We start from the raw sequence: 19,368 nt of genomic DNA on the forward strand, positions 1-19,368 counted from the left end.
CAGAGATAGAGGGGGAAGCAGGGTCCCCACTGAGCAGAGAGCACTATGTGGGCTCAATCCCAGGACCCTGGGATCATGACCTGAGCTGAAGGCAAAGGCTTAACCCACTGAGCCACCCAGGCGCCCCTCAATATTAATTTTAAATATGAATGATCAAGTACTTTAGTCAAAGAGCAGAAGTTGTGAGATTACATATAAAAACGAGATCCAACTATATGTTCTCTTTAAGAGTCACTTTACATTCAGAAACACCAATTTTGGAAGTTTCAGCGATTTCTTCTACACTGCTAGAGTCTCAATGTGTCCTCCAAATTTCATACATTGAAATCCTAACCACCAAAGATGATATTAAGAGGTGGGATCTTTGAGAGGTCAAGTCATGAGGGTAGAGCCCTCATGAAGGGAATTAGTGCCTTATAAAGGAACCCATGAAGATCCTTCCCCCTTTCACCATGGAAGGACACAGTGAGAAGATGCTGGCTTTGAAACAGGAAGAGGACCTCCACCAGAACAAGAACAAGGTCAGGGTACCTTGATCTTGGGCTTTCCAGCCTTCAGAATTGTGAGAAATAAATTTCTGTTATATATAAGCTACCTAGTATGTGATACTTTGTTATAGCATCCTGAATGGATTAAGACCTACACCATTTTCTTTCCTTTCCTTCTGTAATTCCACTTATACATGTTAAACTGATATTGTACCAAAGGCCTCTGATTCTTTTTAGATTCTTGTTTCTCTTTTTATTTCAGTTAAGTTTCTTGTGACCAGTTTTCAATCTTACTAAATCCTTTCTTTGGTCTGTATCTAGTGTATCATTAAGCCTAGTCAATACTTTGAGGATATATATATATTTTTAATTTTAGAATGTCAGTTTTCTTTAGAATTTTCATTTTTCTACTTAAATTTTTCGTCTTGTTACTCGTTTTGTTTGTGTCTTTTCCTCGATATTCTAACATTTATAATGCTTATTTTAAGTGTCTTTAGCTATTAATTCCAACCAACATCTCAGTTTTTCAACAACTTTAGTTTTTCTGAAGGTCTTCTTATATTGACTTCTTGCTCTTGATTATTAGATACCTTTTCTTGCTTCTTCACATAGCTTAGACTTGTTCACTGTATCCAGATACTGTGTGTAAGTAAAAGACTGATGTTGATGTCCATGCTCCCATGGAACTCATCCTTCCTTCCTCTCTCTGGCAAGTAGGGTCATGGCCTGATTTAGTCAGTCTAACCAGAAGTCAAAACGAGTCATGGCTGAGTTGCAACTTTAGTTATCCCAGTTTTCTTCTGGTTTCAGAATGGGATCAGAACGCTCTCTTCATCCGGGCTTTGTGATTAGAGCTTGCTTGCTATTTTCCAGTTCCTTCCTCAGCTTCTCATGCTGTCATGTCACTTAAATGCAGTTTAAGTCCCATAAGGGAGAATTGGTGAACTGGAGGGACTGGTGTCACTCTGGATTTCAGTCCACGATGCTAGTTCATGCGTAGCTATTCCCAGTATTGATGGTTTCCTTTTGTCACAGTGAAGTTGCTTGCCCATGACTGGCTCATTCTTCTAGCTACTGCGCCTGCACACAGCATTTGCCCTTAGAGATAGAAGTGGCTTATCTCTTGGTCTCCACTTACCTGGAAAGGGCTCATTTCGCATTAGAATTTATTTCCTTTACCCTTGTTTGTGTTTACATTTCTTTGATGTCTTTAAAGAAAAATGTCCTATTTTTAAGCAAATCTGGTTTTTTAATTCTTTGTTGTGGTAGGAATAGTGGTCTTTGATTTCTTCTACATTCTTTTTTTTTTTTTTTTAAAGATTTTATTTATTCATTTGACACAGAGAGATCACAAGTAGGCAGAGAGGCAGGCAGAGAGAGAGAGGAAGCAGGCTCCCTGCTGAGCAGAGAGCCTGATGTGGGGCTCCATCCCAGGACCCCGAGATCATGACCTGAGCCGAAGGCAGAGGCTTAACCCACTGAGCCACCCCGGCGCCCTCTTCTACATTCTTTTTTTAAAAAAATTTTTATTTATTTATTTGACACAGAGAGAGATCACAAGTAGGCAGAGAGGCAGGCAGAGAGAGAGGAGGAAGCAGGCTCCCTGCTGAGCAGAGAGCCTGATGTGGGGCTCCATCCCAGGACCCCGAGATCATGACCTGAGCCGAAGGCAGAGGCTTAACCCACTGAGCCACCCCGGCGCCCCAATTTCTTCTACATTCTAATTAGAAGTAGAACCTCCTTCTCTGATAATATTGGGGAAAAAAAAGTACACTGCCCTTACGAGCATTTCTTAAAATTCTTACTTTGAACCTTTTTTACAGTATGAAATGGGGGGTCAGCAAACCTTTTATGAAAGGGCCAAGTAGGAAATATTTAGGCTTTGTGGACAAAATGGCAAAATCAAAGCTATTATGTGGGTACTTATACGGCCATTTCAAATGTACCATTTACAGATCTAGAGACCATTCTTAGCTCAAGGGCCATGAAAAAACCGATGACTGTGGTATACCAAGTTCTGTTATGGAGAAACAAGTGATAAAATGTTTTGATGAACAAAAAGCAAGCAAATTTCAGGTACTTTTAAGAAATTGAATTCTAGGGAGTTCTTTGGTATACGACCTACTGTGGTATCTACAGTAGTAAGTACCAAAAATGATAATCCTGATCTGTCAAGATAGAGCTTTTATTTGGTGTAATAGAATTACATAATAAACTTTAAAAAGTATTTGTCAGAAATATATTTAGCCATATGAAATCTTCATTCAGAAAACCTCACTCATTCACTCTGCCCAAGTATTCTACTACAATATTGGGCATATTGGGCAATTTTTTTTTTAGCTTTGATACTCAAATGGGTATAATGCAGTGGAAAACAGACACTTAGAAGTATGAATGCAAGGTAGTGTATAACATAATGTAGGTTCACACAAGCTTCCTCCGTAGGGTAAGATACATAACTTGGCCTAGAGTTTGGGGTAAGGTGACCTGGAAGAATTAGGAGAGATGATGATGTTTCTTTAACTCTTGAAAGGGAATTAAGATTTTGCCATGTGGAGAGATTTTTTATATCCGGTAAATGTTGCCTGACATTTATGCTTAACTGAAATATTACCATATTGTTGACTTGCCTCACTCAAGGTCATTTTAGAAATGCTTTGACTATGAGGGAAAAAACTTAGAAATGCAGTCTCTCCTTAAATAATTACATGTCTGTGTAAACTTAAATGAGAAATAGTAAGTAAGCAGCCTTTTGTAACTGTTTTAACAAACTAGTTATCACTGTATGACATATTATAAAGTGATTAAGTGAGAATTTAGCAAAAAAATTTAATTTCAGCTTATCCAGAAGTTTCTTGCTGCTTTTAAATCACTGAAATCTCCGGTCTCTGCTACAGATTTTTTTAAAAAGCATTGTAATTATTGTAGTAAGAATACTTCAAAGCAGAGATTTTTTTTTTTTAGATTCTTTATAAATTCAATAGCTAATAGGATGGGTGAAGAGTGACCATAGAAATTTTACTAAGTGATGGGAAATAGAACTTAAGGGGATAAATTACACATTTGCTAAAGAAAAGAAGGGTATTGAGTTATTTACGTATTCAGTTTTAGCATGTTAATGTGCAAGTAAATCTTTTTCCAATTTCTGGAGAATTGGTTAGTTTAATGGGAAAAAAACCAACAAAATCAACTGATCATTTTTTATTTGTCTTTTTAAGAAAGCTCCTCTGGAGGTTAAACTTTACTGAATTATTGAACACAGGGTTTGTAGAATAGGTAATAAGGATTTTTAGTTTATAGTAAACAAAAGCTAATAGCACTTGGAAGTATATAGGAGATACTAGATTATTTTCCATATCAAGCAAACTGAAAGCCTTTATAACATTGATGCTCAATAGACCACTTTACAAGAAAAAAAGTTTTCTCTCTCCATTTTTCTCTTAGCTTTTATTAAGTATCAGATACATACTGAGAACCATGAAAATGTCTATATTCATAAGTCTGACCTTAGAAAGACTGAACAGAAACAACTACCTACAGAAAGATCATCATCACATCTTTATTAGTACCTTCTCCCCACAAGAGCCCTGAAAGAACTTTATAAGGATCGGGGAATAATTGGGTAAATTTTGAGTCAATAGATAACGTATAGCCATTTAAAGGTGGTAGTGATGGACACCATATGGAAACATGGAAATGTTTATTATCTATTTTCTTTAAAAGCAAACCCCAATAACATGTTGTTCCACGATATACTACCAAGTTGGAAAATGAATGCCCAGTATCTGTGGGCCATAAGTGCACTGGATATTGTTAGGGCCCCATTCTGTAGGTTCCTGAACACAGTCTGCTTCTTCCATGTGCGATGCTCAGGAGAGAGGGTTAAATCCTAAAGAGGACTGAAAGTCAGTAAATGTCTCTTATTTGCAGGATTTTCTACATGAGACAACTTTAGAGGTTTATATTTGAGCCTTCAGACATTTCCTTAGTATTATGGATATAATGTTATTGTCTACCTCTTCCCCAAGATTTTACAGCATTTGATCTTATTATTGATTGAGTGACTATGAATCCTAAATATACTGTGTTTGTTTGTTTGTTTTTCAGGATAAGGGAGATTTTGAAGGCATCTCGGAAATTGCAAGGTGATCCAGATTTGCCAATGTCTTTTACTTTGGCCATAGTGGAGTCCGATTCCACAATAGTCTACTATAAACTTACTGATGGATTTATGCTGCCAGACCCTCAGGTCAGTTTTGAGCAACTGTCAGTAAACAGTGAAAAAAAAGAGGAAAATAATGACATAAGTTTAAGTGTGAATCAAGCCATTCAGCTTCCTTTGCAATATGAAAATTTGAAAAAATAATGATCTGATTTTCACACCTCAGAAATTTGGCTGTTTTGTTTAAAGTAATATGTTCCTAGTTTCCACAAAAATAATTAGACCCTTAGTCTCCCAGAGTACTTCATAAAGTCATGATACTATTTGATAACTAACTGAGGTGGGATGTAAAGGCTTATAATAGCTTTAGCCAAAAGAACACTTCTTTAGAAAGTGTTAAATTGGTTGACATTTTGACAGAAACCTTTTAACGAAATAAATGTGTTATGTATGATTTCCTGATATACTTTGTTGGTGTATTTGGTATAATTACATTAAATATCTTTCTGATTTTGCTTTTAAAATACTTTATATATTGGGGGAAAAGTCCATCCTGATCTTTTTTTTTTTTTTTTATGTTGCAGAATATTTCCCTTAGAAGATGACACCTGTACTCCCCGATGCTCGCTGTGGGATTGGATTGGAGACCCGTCAGCCTGGTTCATCTTTTATCTCAGAGATAGTTAGGGTTGACTTAGCTGGTCCCATTCCATAAATATTTCTTTTTGAAGAATAAAACTTTCCCAGATAGAAGAATTTTTTTGTTCATAAGTATAGGGTAGTTGCTCTAGAACTTTTTTACCTGGACACAGTTTAATTACAGTTATATACAAGGTGGTGCTTAGGATGTGTTCAGAGAGGTGGAGCACGTGTTTCTTCTCTCATCCCTCACCCATAGCTGCCTCATTGTTCCTTGCTGTCTCTGCTAACACATTGTTGAGACTGTCACCTTTCTCTAATTCAACCCTCTCAGTGCCTTTTGGCCACTTCAGGTAGCCCGCGATGGCATTTCTTGGACACATGGACACCTGGAGAGTTTGCTCAGTCTGCTTTTAAATCCCCATTAGAAAGTAACAGTTTTGTTTCCATTGGTTTTTATGTGGCATTTACTGTTGACTTTAAATCAGAAGAAAGGTATGCTTATCCAGAGTATAAAGTTACATACATGCTAGATTCATAGGGACCAGAGAGGTGCTACTGATTAATTACTTCCTACCTAATAAAGGAAGTACTAGGCCTTGCTTTCCATTCTTATCACCACCACCCTTATTATATCAGAGTTAGAGTATTACAAGAAAGATAGTAAGGGACGGTGTCAGACTTAAAGACATCTTTATTAAATAGACTCAGTTACTCCACTTTTGTGGAGTTACTCCCAATACCTCCCAGTTATGTTGCCTAGAGTATAAAAATTATATGCACAGAGACATTCTAAGTGGCATTAATTATAATGGCCAAAATAATAGATCCCTTAAAAGTTTAGGAAGGGGTCAGCAAACTTTTTCTGCAAAGGGCAGAAAAGAAAGATTTTAGTCTTCGCAAACCATATAGTCTCTCTTAAAACTTCTCCAGTGTGCATTTATAGTACAAAAACAACCATAGACAATATGTAAATAAATAGGCATGGCTGTGTTCTAGTAAAATTTCATTTACAAATGCGTGGCCATAATGTGCCAACCCCTGGTAAAGGAAATGGCTAATAAACAGATAGATAGCCAATGAATGGTATATTATATACTCATTAAAAATTAATAATAAATGAAAAAATTAGAAAATATTTAATTAGAAAAGCAAGCTATGAATGGGTAAGGTCATGGCTGTCAGTGACACACCAAGCACATAGTAAAAGGGTGACAGAGTAAATGGCTGTTCCTATAATAGGGTGGCAGAGCAATAAATGGGTGACTTCGTCTTTCTTTAGTATTATAATTTTTTCTTTATTTGTATTACCTTTTTAATAATGTTTTAAAATAAAAAATAATCTTGAGATTTGTATTAGCTATCTGTCATTGCATAATATTACCACAAAGTTAGTAACTTACAACACCCATTTAATATCAAAGTTGGGTCCTTTGTAAGGCTGCAGTCAAGCCAGTCTCCTCTGAGGCTTGTCTGGGCAAGAGTCAGGTTCCTCCCTCATGGTTCGCAGCTTTCTGTTCCCCATTGGCTTTGGACTGATGGTCTATTTCTGGGGGGCCGTTGGCAAGAGGCCACCCTCAACTCTTTGCCATATGGGCCTTGCCAGCACATCTGGTTGCTTCTTCAAAGCCAGCAAGGGAGACAGTTTCAGCAAGATGGATCTTGTAATCATACTATGTAGTCAAGCACATCCTGTTCTCTTGGTTAGGAAGCAAGTCACAGCTACCTACTCTAGAAGACAACAAGAACAAGAATGGAAAAACGGCAAAAAGTGGAAACATTATAAAATGGTGTAAAGTATCATTCTTGGTCTGCAGTAGTTCCTGACTGCTTTCCTTTGATGATATTTGAATTTCACATTTATTCTTGATGGAGTATCTTGGCAATTCTTTCAGATTCCCTCTGCTTTCCCAGAAGGTCTGAAGATGTACCCATTCAGAACGATGTATGTTTCTGTGATTCTGGTTGGCACTTTGCAAATCTAAGGATCTTAAAATGGTTTATGATCAGTTCTTGGGGTCTCTGCCATTTGATTCCTTTTGAGGCTTTTCATCACAGTGTGAGAAAAACATTCTGCAGTCTATCTGCATTCTCAGAAAGAATTGTAAGGCTTAATGAATGTTAGATTTGTATATCCAACCTGGTAACCAATGAGTCCCTAGGTAGGCAACTACAAGACCTGAAGTATCTTCTGGAGTTGACTCGAAAAGAGGATTCCCACAGAAATGCTTAAAATTAGGCCTCAGTCTCATTGTATGTCCTAGGAAGTCTTCTCTGTTTCAGAATATTTCCTGCGTACCTCACCATAGCTGTTCTGCCCAAAACCAGCCAGATACCTCCTAATATAGCGGTCTGGAACAGTTTGGAAAGGGAGACAACCCAGCTGTTCACTGTCTCATTCCACTAGGTAAAGTGATTTGTCTTGTGTGATCAAGTCACTGTGTAATTGCAGTTAATTTTGTCTCTTCTTAGGCTCTGGGCTGCTTAGAAACACAGCAAGGAACCAAGTCCTTTTTTTTTTTTTTTTACATCTCTGTCTCCCACCACATACCACAAACCCACACACACTAGGCTCTCAGTAAATGTTTAGTGAATGAATGAATGCAGACTGAAGACTCGTTAATTAACAGTAGCGTTTACTCTTAGCCTCAGGGCAATCTAAAGTGATCCATTTGGACACCAGAGGGCAGTGCTAAATAAGCACCGAATTTTCAGACTCTAGAAGTGGGTTAGCTTGAGAAGCGGTGCACTTCAACGTTTATCTTCAATCTGTGGGAAATAGGCATAAATAAAAATATAAATAAGTTTTATGTGCTTGCAACCCCCTCTTTTCCTTTCTGGCATGTCTCTAAAATTACACTCTACTGACATTAAATATGCGGCTTGATTCATGCTCTGTTCAAAATGTAGATCTCTATTTAAAAAACAAAAACTTGTTTGGGGCAAAGGTTGGTGGGATGCGTGTTTTTTTCTAAACTGTGGTTTTGTTCGTAAGCACATGAAATGATGCATTCCTTTTTTTTTTTTTTTTTTCCCTCGCATAAGCCTAACTTATTAAATAAACTTCAGAATTCCTGTCCCACAGCAAGAGACCCCAGCTCTGAAACACTGAACTGGCTACATACCGGTGGTGAAAGTCATAGATTGCTGCCATCATAAACACGGACTTTTCCCATAAGGGGGGCCCTCTCTGGGTGGGAGCGGGAGGGTGGGGGGGAGGACGTTGTTGACTTCTCTCTAGTGTGGTCTTTGCCTTTGCTTTTTGGAGCCCGAGTCAGTGCCCCTCTGTGCTGGGAGGGCTCAGTGGAACACTGAATGACCTAGGTCTGAGGAATCCAGACTAACCTATTTTGCTTCCCAGGCCTCCAGGCCTTTCTAGATGAATGTGTTCCTAAAGGTATTGATCTCTTGTGAAGAACATGAGGGCAGAGGCACTTCGGCATTCTAAGCTCCACGGAGAGTAGCAATCTCTGACAGAGTTCACGTAATCTGCATTATTTTTTGACTGAAACTTTTATATGCCTGAAACCAGATGACTTAACCAAAACTTCATGGTGTATCATCTTTTTCTGAGCCTTTCTGTGCTGAATTCCTCTCTGAGGTCACGTTTTCCACCGCAGCCCTAGCAGGAGGCCTTTTACTGGTGCAGCCCAGTGTACCTGCCAGAGCCTAGAGTTCTCTATAGAAGCTCTTTATTCAGCCACTGTATTTATGTTTAATGTGCAGGATGGCGCTGTATCTGAACAATTAGTACCATTTTCCTTTCTTTCAGACCAATAGCTGTTCTGGTCCTTACCACTCTCACTCCCGCAGTCTGATCCTTTTAATGATCTTTGAATAATAAGAACTGCTTGTGCTCACGAAGGAAAGAGAAGACAAAAATCATGTGACTTCCCGGGGAGGTGTACTCATAAAATGCTTAGATGATTCTGCAAAATTAAAAACCAACTTAACCAAAATCAAACAAAGATGGGCTCTTTAGGTTTCAGGGAGACTGAATGGAGGTCATATGAGGAAGCATTTAAGTAAAGCTGGCTTCATGCATTTATTAATTATCTGCAGACGTTGCTGGGCTCCTCCTCTGTGCTTGCATGACTAAGGTAAATGTGGAATACGAAGGTTAATGAGATACGACGTGTGCCCTCAAGGAACTCAGATTAGCAATTACCACTCTCCTTAACCAGAACTCTAAAAGGTTGTCAGGGTGACAGTTGAGTGAGGAACAGCTGTCATGCCGTGTATGTTTATGAGAGTTCATACATTTTACTTAGCAGTGAAGGGGTTCAACAACTTTTGGTAAATTAAACTGTTTTCAGACAGTCGTGGTATGTACATTATTTGTCCTAAGGGACTGAAGACTGGATACCATACAAAAAGATAGTGCACAACGCACCTCTTGAGACTTATTATCTGGCTAGAGAGGAGAAAATCTATGTGTGTGAGATAATTCGAGAGCATTTCAAGGCAGTGTTATATATGAATGCTGAGCTACCATTGTGTAGGCCTCTATTTATGACCAAGTGCTTCAGTACTCTTTATTTTGATTTGCACAGTAGAGCTGATATCGTGGACTTGTTACTAACTTACTATTTTCATTTAATAGATGGAGAAATTAGTGCACCAAGTCGTTAAGCAATGGCTTTGTGTGGTAGCAGGTGAGTGGGTAGTGAGGGCTGGCCCCAGCTCTCCCAACACCTAGCTCACTGTTCTTTTCAGGAGACCATACTACATATGCTGCAGAGAAATATACTAATGTCAAAGAGCCTTTGGGAAGAGAAAAAGAGCTCCAGTTAGTCCTGGAGGGAGTTGGGAAGTGATTTAGGGATCAGTTAGATTAACTTCTTGTTCTCTTGAACAAATGTGTCAAAATGTCAAGCTGTCTGTGGATAATTTGGAAAACCATATTCATCGTCAATATATTTACAAAGTTTTATTCCAAAGACCAAATAGTTTCATGTTCATGCTTTTATATCAGCAAACTTAAAATTAGATTTAGTGTTAAGTGAGAAAGAGAAAGAGCTCAGGAAGGTTCTCTGCTTGTGTTGGAGCTAAGTACGCTCACACAAAGAGTAGACTCTAGGAAATTTTATTTCTTTTAATTTATTATTTTTTTAAGATTTCATTTATTTATTTGGCAGAGAGAGAGACAGCGAGAGAAGGAACACAAGCAGGGGGAGTGGGAGAGGGAGAAGCACACTTCCCACTGAGCAGGGAGCCTGGCATGGGTCTCTGTCCCAGGTCCCTAGGATGACGACTGGAGCTGGAGGCAGACACTGACTGAGCCACCCAGGTGCCCCTCCAGGAACTTTTGAATGACGGTTTCACATGTGACGAGAAAGGGTCTTACACCCTAAATGTGCCCTAGTTCTGCTTTCTGTTGCTTGAACTCCTACCATAATTCTATTTCTTAATCATGAAGGTTTGGTCCAATTTAGTTTGACAGACAGTTTTATAGTGCACCATTGGGTAAGGCACCATACTAAGATTTGAAGAGACTATGAGCTCAAATATTTTATTATTAGACTCAGTCAATAAAATTAATCTGATAAATTATTATAAGAATTTCTGAATGTTTATTCTCAATTTTTGTACTTAGCTTCATTGCAGAACAGCAGTATTTTGTGGATTGATACCCTGTGCAGACCACCCTTTGAGTAGCGCATGTTAGAGCTCAGGTGAGAAGTAACCAGGACCCCTGGACCCCACCAGTAGCCCAGGTGTACTAGTCAGGATGCGCTGGACTATGATGCTGTTGGTTCACAACCCAAGAATTTCCCTGGATGAAATCTGAAACTGGCCCTATACGCAGAGGACAGGGAGAAAACATAGCAGACCGCTCCAGATTGGCAGTTTTAATAAGCAAGGAAACTTACATACGAGGTTTATCTTGGGCAGCCACAAGATGAGTAGGTCTCCCCATCCACCTTGCCAAAATCTTGGAAGTTTATACAGAGGCCTTAACTAGATTCAGTCACATCTGCTGTTCAGATGGTTTCAACAACATGTTGCTGTCTCAAGGCTGCATCCTTGAGATGGCTCCCACTGTGGGAATGGTGGGCAGAGTGTATGTGCCAAGGATAGGGGAAAAGGTGAGGAGCCTCTGATTACCTGGTCCAGCTCTTGGGTCAACCTGTGGTCATGTCCTCTTGATGACATGCAGTAATAATGAGTGAATTAGTTTAACAAATGTTTATTTCTTCCTCACATTACAAATCCATCGTACATAGACTTGGAGTCCTTACTCTGGAATCAAGTCAACAGAGCCTCTGTCATCTGGAATATGGTCAGGTCCAATGGCAGGAAGAAAAAGTGTGGTGGTGTCACAACTAAATACTTCCTCCAAATGCAACAGATGTCAGCTCTGCCCACCTTCTATTGGCCAAAACAAGCCATAGGGCCGGCCCTGATCAACTTCCAGGAGAGGAGGTACAATTCCGCCATGTTCCTGGACCAAGGAGAAGAAATAGAGAACAGCACTTTCAGAGAACAGGAAGGAGAGGAGAACTAGCAAGGAGGGAGGTGTAACAGCTGATCAGCCGTGAACACTGAGGGGGCAGGCACAACCCAAGTGGGAAAAGGGCCAACTGAGGAGGCTGGTGAGGAGAGGAAAGCTTGGAAGACAAACTTTTCCCCATTTTTCTGCTCAGATTCTGGATTTAGTATCTGAGCAAAGAAGAGAGATACTGTATGTATCAGGAACCTAGGATCACTGTAAACCTACTCTTCTTTTCTGATGCCTCGAGGGTTGTTACACGGAATATGTTGCCTGGTCTTTACTTCCTAAGAATGAAAAAAAAAAAAAATGTGTGCCTACAGTGTAGGGGGTGTAGTTGAGCCCTGTGAGAGTATTTCTGAAGGAAGCTAGTTAAACGTGGATACATGGATGGGGTTGGGTTTGTGAGAAAGATCCCGGGGGCTTCTTTTCTGGGATGGAGAATTATCTAGTGGGATCACGAACCTGAAGTATTTGTATAGATCTAGGGGGCTATCAGGGTGCATGAGCATGGGATGGGGAGAGAAAGTTGGGGGGTAGATACCAGTCCTCAAGGTTCTCATCAGTCCTCGGGGGCGTCTGCTGAACAGAGCGTCATGCTGCAGTGACTGCTGTGCGCGAATCACCAATGTACCCCCTCAGTCCCTGGCCACAAGATCTTCTGGCTCTATTTCTCTTAGATATTCCTCTCAGGCACTTGGGAAATACTTGGTTCTGTCCCTGAACTCTGTGGGCATGTGGGGTAATTTTCAGGCTTTCTTGGGTCCTCTTCACCTAGACACGCCTTCTCAGCCAGGCTTTCTTCTCTCCTGTCTTCCCTAAATGCAGGGTAAGTGACCCTAAGGGACTGGGGCCTGTGAGGCTTTACCTGAGCCTGTAAGCAGCAGGCAGAGGTGAGAGGCTGCGAGCTGGCTGCGGATTCCCCTCACGTGGATGAGGCGATCGGGCAATGTCCTGGAGTATCTCTTGTGTCCCTCTGCCCCCCAGGAACTCAGCTCGACAGGACAGGGTGCAGGGAACAGAACACAGGTCTCAGTTTAGTGACCCATTCAGTCGTCTAGCTCTTCTACTTTTGTTCACCCCTCTTCCCGCAATTTCCCCCTAGTTTTACCTTACCTTAGGGTTAGAAGAACTATAACCATTTCCAGATCTATTTTTCTTCCAAACATATTGTTTTTGCCAAGATCTTGGGTTTTGAAATTCAAAAGACAAGAATTTGCCTCTCTTGTTCTGTAGTATAATCCCATCCCTGAGGCAGCGGGCCAAGAAATCCTGTATGGGAAACAGTTCGCAGGTAACAAGAATTACTGAGAAGGGAAAACATATCATTTAACATATCAAAATATTATCCGGCAACATTCACAAACAGAAGGTGTTAATTATCATTAACATGCATAGTTATACTCACAAGAACTATTTAATTTTCTGAGTGTACATCTTATGTTACCCATCAAACTACATCCTACCTATCAGTACTACAGTACTGGGCACAGAGTAGGAGTTCAATACATGTTTTATTTGCTAGCATTCGGATGTTCAGAGACAAACTCCTTCTCAGCCCATCCTATTCCTGCCATTTGCAGGACAAGACACAGATTGGCTGCCTCTCTGCCCTGTCAACCCCATATAGAAAGAGGAGTCCTAAGTTCCTTGGGCCACCAGAGAGACCTCATCCCATGCTGTGTGCTCTTGTAAACATGCTTATGCTATGAGATCTGTTATATTTTGATCCTTTGCCTTAGTAATTTTGAGAAATCAAGACAGGGATTTCTAAATGAAAGTATATCTGCCCCAAAAGCTTACTTGATATTTTATTACACATTCTGTTCTATGCTAAAGCTGTTCATTTTTATTTATCTAACAATTTTGGAGGGGAACGAAGACATGTGAACACTGGTAAATTTAGAAGTTCTTCTTAGAAATGGTAATTTCCTACTCAACTATAAAATTATGGTGATTATACCTCTGTTGATGACTACAGATGAGGCTACTGTGGGCGAAAATTGGTCACCTCTTCTCTTATCCCCTATTAGAAAATGTGGTTCTTATACATATAATCATGTAGGTGTGCATCTCCTGGACTGTAGATTCTCATCTTAATTCTTTAAGTTTGAGTGCATAGAAGTCACCCACATGGGGCCTTGCCATTCCACTTCTGCAAACTGAAGGAGTCGGTGCAGGCCCTCCCTGAGATAGTCTGTCTCTGCATTTCGGTGGGCCTCCCTTTTCATGAACCCCTTCATCACTCTCTTACACCTCCACCTGGTTTTGAAAAAACTCCTTCCCTCCTGGGCGTGGATAATCCATCATCAGAAACACGTTCCTTTGAATTTTTGAGGTTCAGGAGGATTGGAAGGCAGAGCTTTGACTTTAGACCATCCAGGGCGATGGAGAAGAGTTATGTAATGTCCTTGAGCCTCAATTTCTCCCCTGGAAAATGATGGGCAGAATATGTCCTTCTAGGTTGTGTTTTCCTCACACACTGAAATGCTTGTGGGGGATAAGTGGAGCCTGGTGCATTGTCGGGGACCGCCTCCGGCCTGGAAAGTCCCCGCCATTACAAGATGGCGCTTGGCTCACTGCCAGCAAAATACGCTGCAAGTATACAACGAACTTTCTGGTGAAGCTCACCTAAAGGAGGACATAGTCATTGGCTGTTTCAAATTTAATCAGCATAGTAACAGGACTCTCATTGGCTCTCCCCATTGCTTGGCCCCTTATTGGTCACCCTGCCTCATATAAGCTAAGGAAGTTGACGAAATAAAGGGAATGAAGCATTAAATAAGGGGAATGAAGCATTAACACCGAACCAGGCTTCTTGTCGTCCTTGCGGGTCGAGGGCAACAGTGCATGAGAAGCTACCCAGGTTCCCTTCCCTTTGCAGTCTCCAAGCCCTTCCTACTGAGGGGCACACTACCACCTTGGGAGGAAATGCATGATGACCAGCTGAGAGCCAGGCCTGTGAGAAATGGAACCTACATGTGCAAGAGGGTAGGAAGAAGGTGCCAGATGAAGTGAGAACACACCAAAGTTTAACTCTGCCCTTTGAAAATGTTATTAGGCCTAACCCTGCTGCTGCTGCTGTAGCTGCTGGTGGTCGTGGTGATGATGATGCTGATGATGATAAGATTTTTTGGTCCCATTTCGGGAAACCCTTTGAATTCAGATAAAGTGCACAAGAATAAGACCAGCTATGTAGTTGGAGGCTCACACTAAGCAGGGGAAATTTCCACTGCAGGAAGCCGTATTGGGACAATTCATGGGGAGTAAAAACAACCAAGTTAAACTTAGCTCAACAGAGCACAAAAGCACATTGAAAAATTCCCTCTAAATAGAAGCTGACTGTTCAGGGTGGGTTTAAGTCATGGGAGCTGGCATGGAGCCTTCCATTGGTGGTGAGGATTGGGCCTCTTCTTGAAGGAATGAATAAGTAAAGAAACATGAAATAGTAAGTAACAACTTATATCTGTATAGCATGCTTCCGTTAGAGTGGAGGATGTATGGGGCTTTATTTTGTTCTCTTCTGTATTCCCGGAGCTTAGAACATGGCCTGACACATAGTGGGGTTCCAAAATTATTTGTGGAAGGAAATTAAGAAAATGCATACATATAAAATAATGTCAAATAATGATAATACTTAAAGAAAATAAAGCAGGGTAAGGGAACTGGGTGCCACAAGAATGCAACTCCAGGTAGGCTGGTCAGGAATGGCTTTTTTCTGCAGATGACATTGGAGCAGAGACCAGAATGCAGTGAAGGAGTGAGACATGCAAGTAACTGGAGGGTTAGCCTCATAGGCAAAGGAAACAGCATGTGCAAATGTCCTGAAGTGAAAGCATGATGAGTGGCATCTTAGATTCTGCATTTCTTCTTCTCCTCCTCCCCCTCCCCCTCCCCCTCCTCCTCCCCCTCCCCCTCCTCCCCCTCCTCCTCCTTCCCCTCCTCCTCCTCCTCCTCCTCCTCCTCCTCCTCCTCCTTCTTCTTCTTCTTCTTTTTTTAAAGATTTTATTTATTTATTTTTGAGAAAGAGAGGAAGAACATAAGCAGGGGAGCAGCAGGCAGAGGAAGAAGCAGGCCCTCCTGGCCTGCGGGGGCCTTCCCTGGAGAAGCAGTGACCCTGATGCAGGGCTCAATCCCAGTACCCTGAGATCGTGACCTGAGCCAAAGGTAGACGGTTAACCGACTAAGCCATTCAGGCCCCCTAGATTCTGCATTTCTAATAAGCTCTCAGGTGTGACCAGTATGGCTGGTTCCATGAACCATGCTTTCAGTAGTAAGGATTCAAACTAGGGCTTGATCATGGAGTCAGTAGCTAAAGTGAGGAGGTCATAGAACTGAGAGATGAGGTCACTGCACAAGAAAAAGAGGATAAAAAAACTGCATATGCAAAATAACCTTTTCTATATAAAATATGTATGCAAAGATGAATATTTAAAATATAGTGTCTTTCTCAGGTCACATTTTAGCTAATTCAAATTCTCTTTAGAATATTGCAAAAATTATTTTTAAGAAGTTAATTTACAAACTATCATATGTCTTTACTTAAGACCCTGAGTTCAAAATGTGCACAAAATTTCCAAAATTAAAAAAATAAGTATAGGGCACCTGGGTGGGTTAAGCCTCTGCCTTCAGCTCAGGTCATGATCTCAGGGTCCTGGGATCGAGCCCCACATTGGGCTCTCTGCTCAGCAGGGAGCCTGCTTCCTCCTCTCTCTCTCTCTACCTGCCTCTCTGCCTACCTGTGATCTCTCTCTCTGTCAAATAAATAAATAAAATCTTAAAAAAAAAATAAGTGTAGACATACGAGAATTGGCCAGGGTTTTCCTAGGAAAGGCTTCATAGAGGGGATTATTTTAAACCAAATCTTGATATTTAAGTAGGTGAAACGTAAGTTTGAGCTTTTAGCAATTTCCTGTTCTAATGTGGGAATGGGAGGGAATGTGGGGCACGAGTAATATACTAGTTATTTATTGCTGTGTAACAAATTATTCCACAACTCATCTACTTAAAACACATAACATTTATTATCCTACAGTTTCTGTGATTTAGAAATTTGGGACCTGCTTAGCTGGGTGGCTCTGGCTCAGGATATCTCATGCAGTCATCTTGAAGACATTGGCTGGAACTGTAGCCATCAGAAGGCTTGACTGGGGCTGGCTGGGGCATCCGAGATCGTTGGCAGGAGGCCTCAGTACCCTGTTGTGTAGAACCCTCCATATGCCTATTTGATTTTCTCTATGATGTGGCAACTGGCTTCACTGAGTGAGTGATACGAGACAGAGACAGAGAGAGAGAAAGAAGGAGAGGGAGAGAGAGAAGGAGGAGAGAGAGCCTTTTATGACATATATGACTTCAGCTTCTTCTATTCATTCATAGACACATGTCACTAAGTACAGTCCATACTGCAGGGGAGGAAATTTAGAGTCTACCTTCTGAAAGGAGACTGTGGATATATATCTTTTTAATTTTTATTTATTTTTTAAGCAGGGTTAAAATCATGCTTTAATCCTCTCAGCTGAGGAACTTGGGCAACTTCATTTATTTATTTATTTGATATATAATGTATTATTTGCTTCAGGCCTACAGGTCTATGAATCATCGGGCTTACACATTTCACACACTCACCATAGCACACACCCTCCCCAATGTCCATAACCCCACTACCCTCTCCCAACCCCCCTATTCCACCCCCCAGCAGCCAACAGTTTGTTTCATGGGATTAAGTGTCTCTTGTGGTTTGTCTTCCTCCCGATCCCATCTTGTTTCATTTTTTCCCCTACCCTCCATGACCCCCACCCTTCCTCTCAAATGCGTCCTATCAGAGAGATCACATGATAATTGTCTTTCTCTGATTGACTTATTTCATTCAGCATAACACCCTCTAGTTCCATCCACGTCGTTGCAAATAGGCAAGATTTCATTTCTCTTGATGGCTGCATAGTATTCCATTGTATATATACACACCACCACATCTTCTTTATGTGGATATATTTTTAAACCACCACAGGTAAAATGGGATGTGATAGTTCGAGGACATTCTAATTTTCACAGGAACTGAAGTGTATGAGATTATAGAATACTGTGGCCTGCTTTGCTAGTCATCTGGCATGCCTGATGTTTAGCAGAGTACAGGGTGGAAAAGATGAAGCATAGGGGGATGTGCTGAGCAAAACATCTAGAACATAATGTAAGCCACAACGTAACCTTAAGTTTTCTAGTAACCACACTGAAAGATGTAAAATAAACAGGTAGAATTAATTTTAATAATATATCATTAGCCCAATATATGCAGAATATTATCTTTTCACGTATACTCAATGTGAAAGTTATTAATGAGATATTTTATGTTCTTTTTTCTCTATACTAACCGTCTGGAATCTGATGTGCATTTTAAACTTTTAACACTTTAAATTTATAGCACCTTGGATTAACACTCTTCCAACTGGTCAGTAGCAACATGTGGCTAGTGGTCACCATATCAGGCCCCTGAGAAAGAACCTTGGGCACAACCCAATATGCAAATAGTGGGCCCAATAAAAGGGCTTAAGCTGAACAGTGATATGATCAGACTTTGAAATTTTGAAATCACTCTGACTGCCTGTGCTTAGGACCTGGAGGAATGAGCAGGCATGACTGGCCTAAGAGACTATTGGAATATTCTTTTTTTTAAATTTTTTTATTTTTTAATTAGCATATAATGTACTATTAGCCCCAGGGGGTACAGATCTGTAAATCGCCAGGTTTACACATTTCACATCACTTACCATAGCATGTACCTTCCCCAATGTCCACAACCCAACCACTATCTCCCTCCCCTCCTCCCCCCAGCAACCCTCAGTTTGTTTTGTGACATTAAGAGTGTCTTACGGTTTGTCTCCCTCCCCATCCCATTTTGTTTCATTTATTCCTTCCCTACCCCCAAACTCCCCACTTTGCCTCTCAACTTCCTCATATCAGGGAGATCATATGATAATTGTCTTTCTCTGATTGACTTATTTTGCTAAGCATAGTGCCCTCTAGTTCCATGAGACTACTGGAATATTCTGTGTGAGAGTTTGAACAAAGCTGGTTACAGTTATGTTGGAGAAGAGAAGATGTAAATAAGGTAGAGAGCAAGGAGGTGGTTTGTCCTCGGTTCACTGATCACGTGGATGTGGGCAAGTAGGTGGTCAGAAGAGAGAGAAGCTTAGAGTGCTTCTAAGGTTTGGGTGATTGACAGGATATAAAAAGGAAATACAGGACACAACAAATTTTGCCCTGGGAAGATGGCAGGAGAAGATGACATGTGTAGATATGGAAAAGTTTTGTTTGAGGTAATTGTGCAGGAGAGAGATAGAGATGTCTCACAGTCAACTCAACGGGTAAATATGGAGCTTAGCAGAGAAAAACCCGCCTTCAAGCAGAATCATTACCGAGCTTCTTCCTTCTATGTAACATCACTAGGAAACTGCAGAGCACTTTGGAGAGTTCCAGTCTCTCCTTGCTTATTGTGGAGACAGAATTAGCTGAGGAGGAAGGAGCAGAACCACATCGGGTATAGTCCTCGGAGCAGTGGGCACCTGTCTGGGAGGCCTGTTTTCCTAGCC

General features: G+C 40.8%; 1 protein-coding gene across 2 annotated transcripts in view; it reads left to right on the forward strand.

Moving 5' to 3' along the window:
- The window catches only part of TSEN15 (tRNA splicing endonuclease subunit 15), a 36,443-nt gene extending 30,027 nt beyond the window's left edge, over positions 1–6,416 (forward strand). For both annotated transcript variants that reach the window (XM_032318534.1, XM_032318535.1), the window contains 2 exons: positions 4,596–4,737; positions 5,235–6,416. In XM_032318534.1, coding sequence (XP_032174425.1) covers positions 4,596–4,737; positions 5,235–5,255 — 163 coding nt within the window. In that variant the 3' untranslated portion in view covers positions 5,256–6,416. The remainder of the gene's footprint in view (positions 1–4,595; positions 4,738–5,234) is intronic.
- Positions 6,417–19,368: the final 12,952 nt, after the last annotated feature.

This window comes from Mustela erminea, chromosome 17 (genome assembly GCF_009829155.1).
Source record: "Mustela erminea isolate mMusErm1 chromosome 17, mMusErm1.Pri, whole genome shotgun sequence".
NCBI classification, from domain to species: Eukaryota; Metazoa; Chordata; class Mammalia; order Carnivora; family Mustelidae; genus Mustela; species Mustela erminea.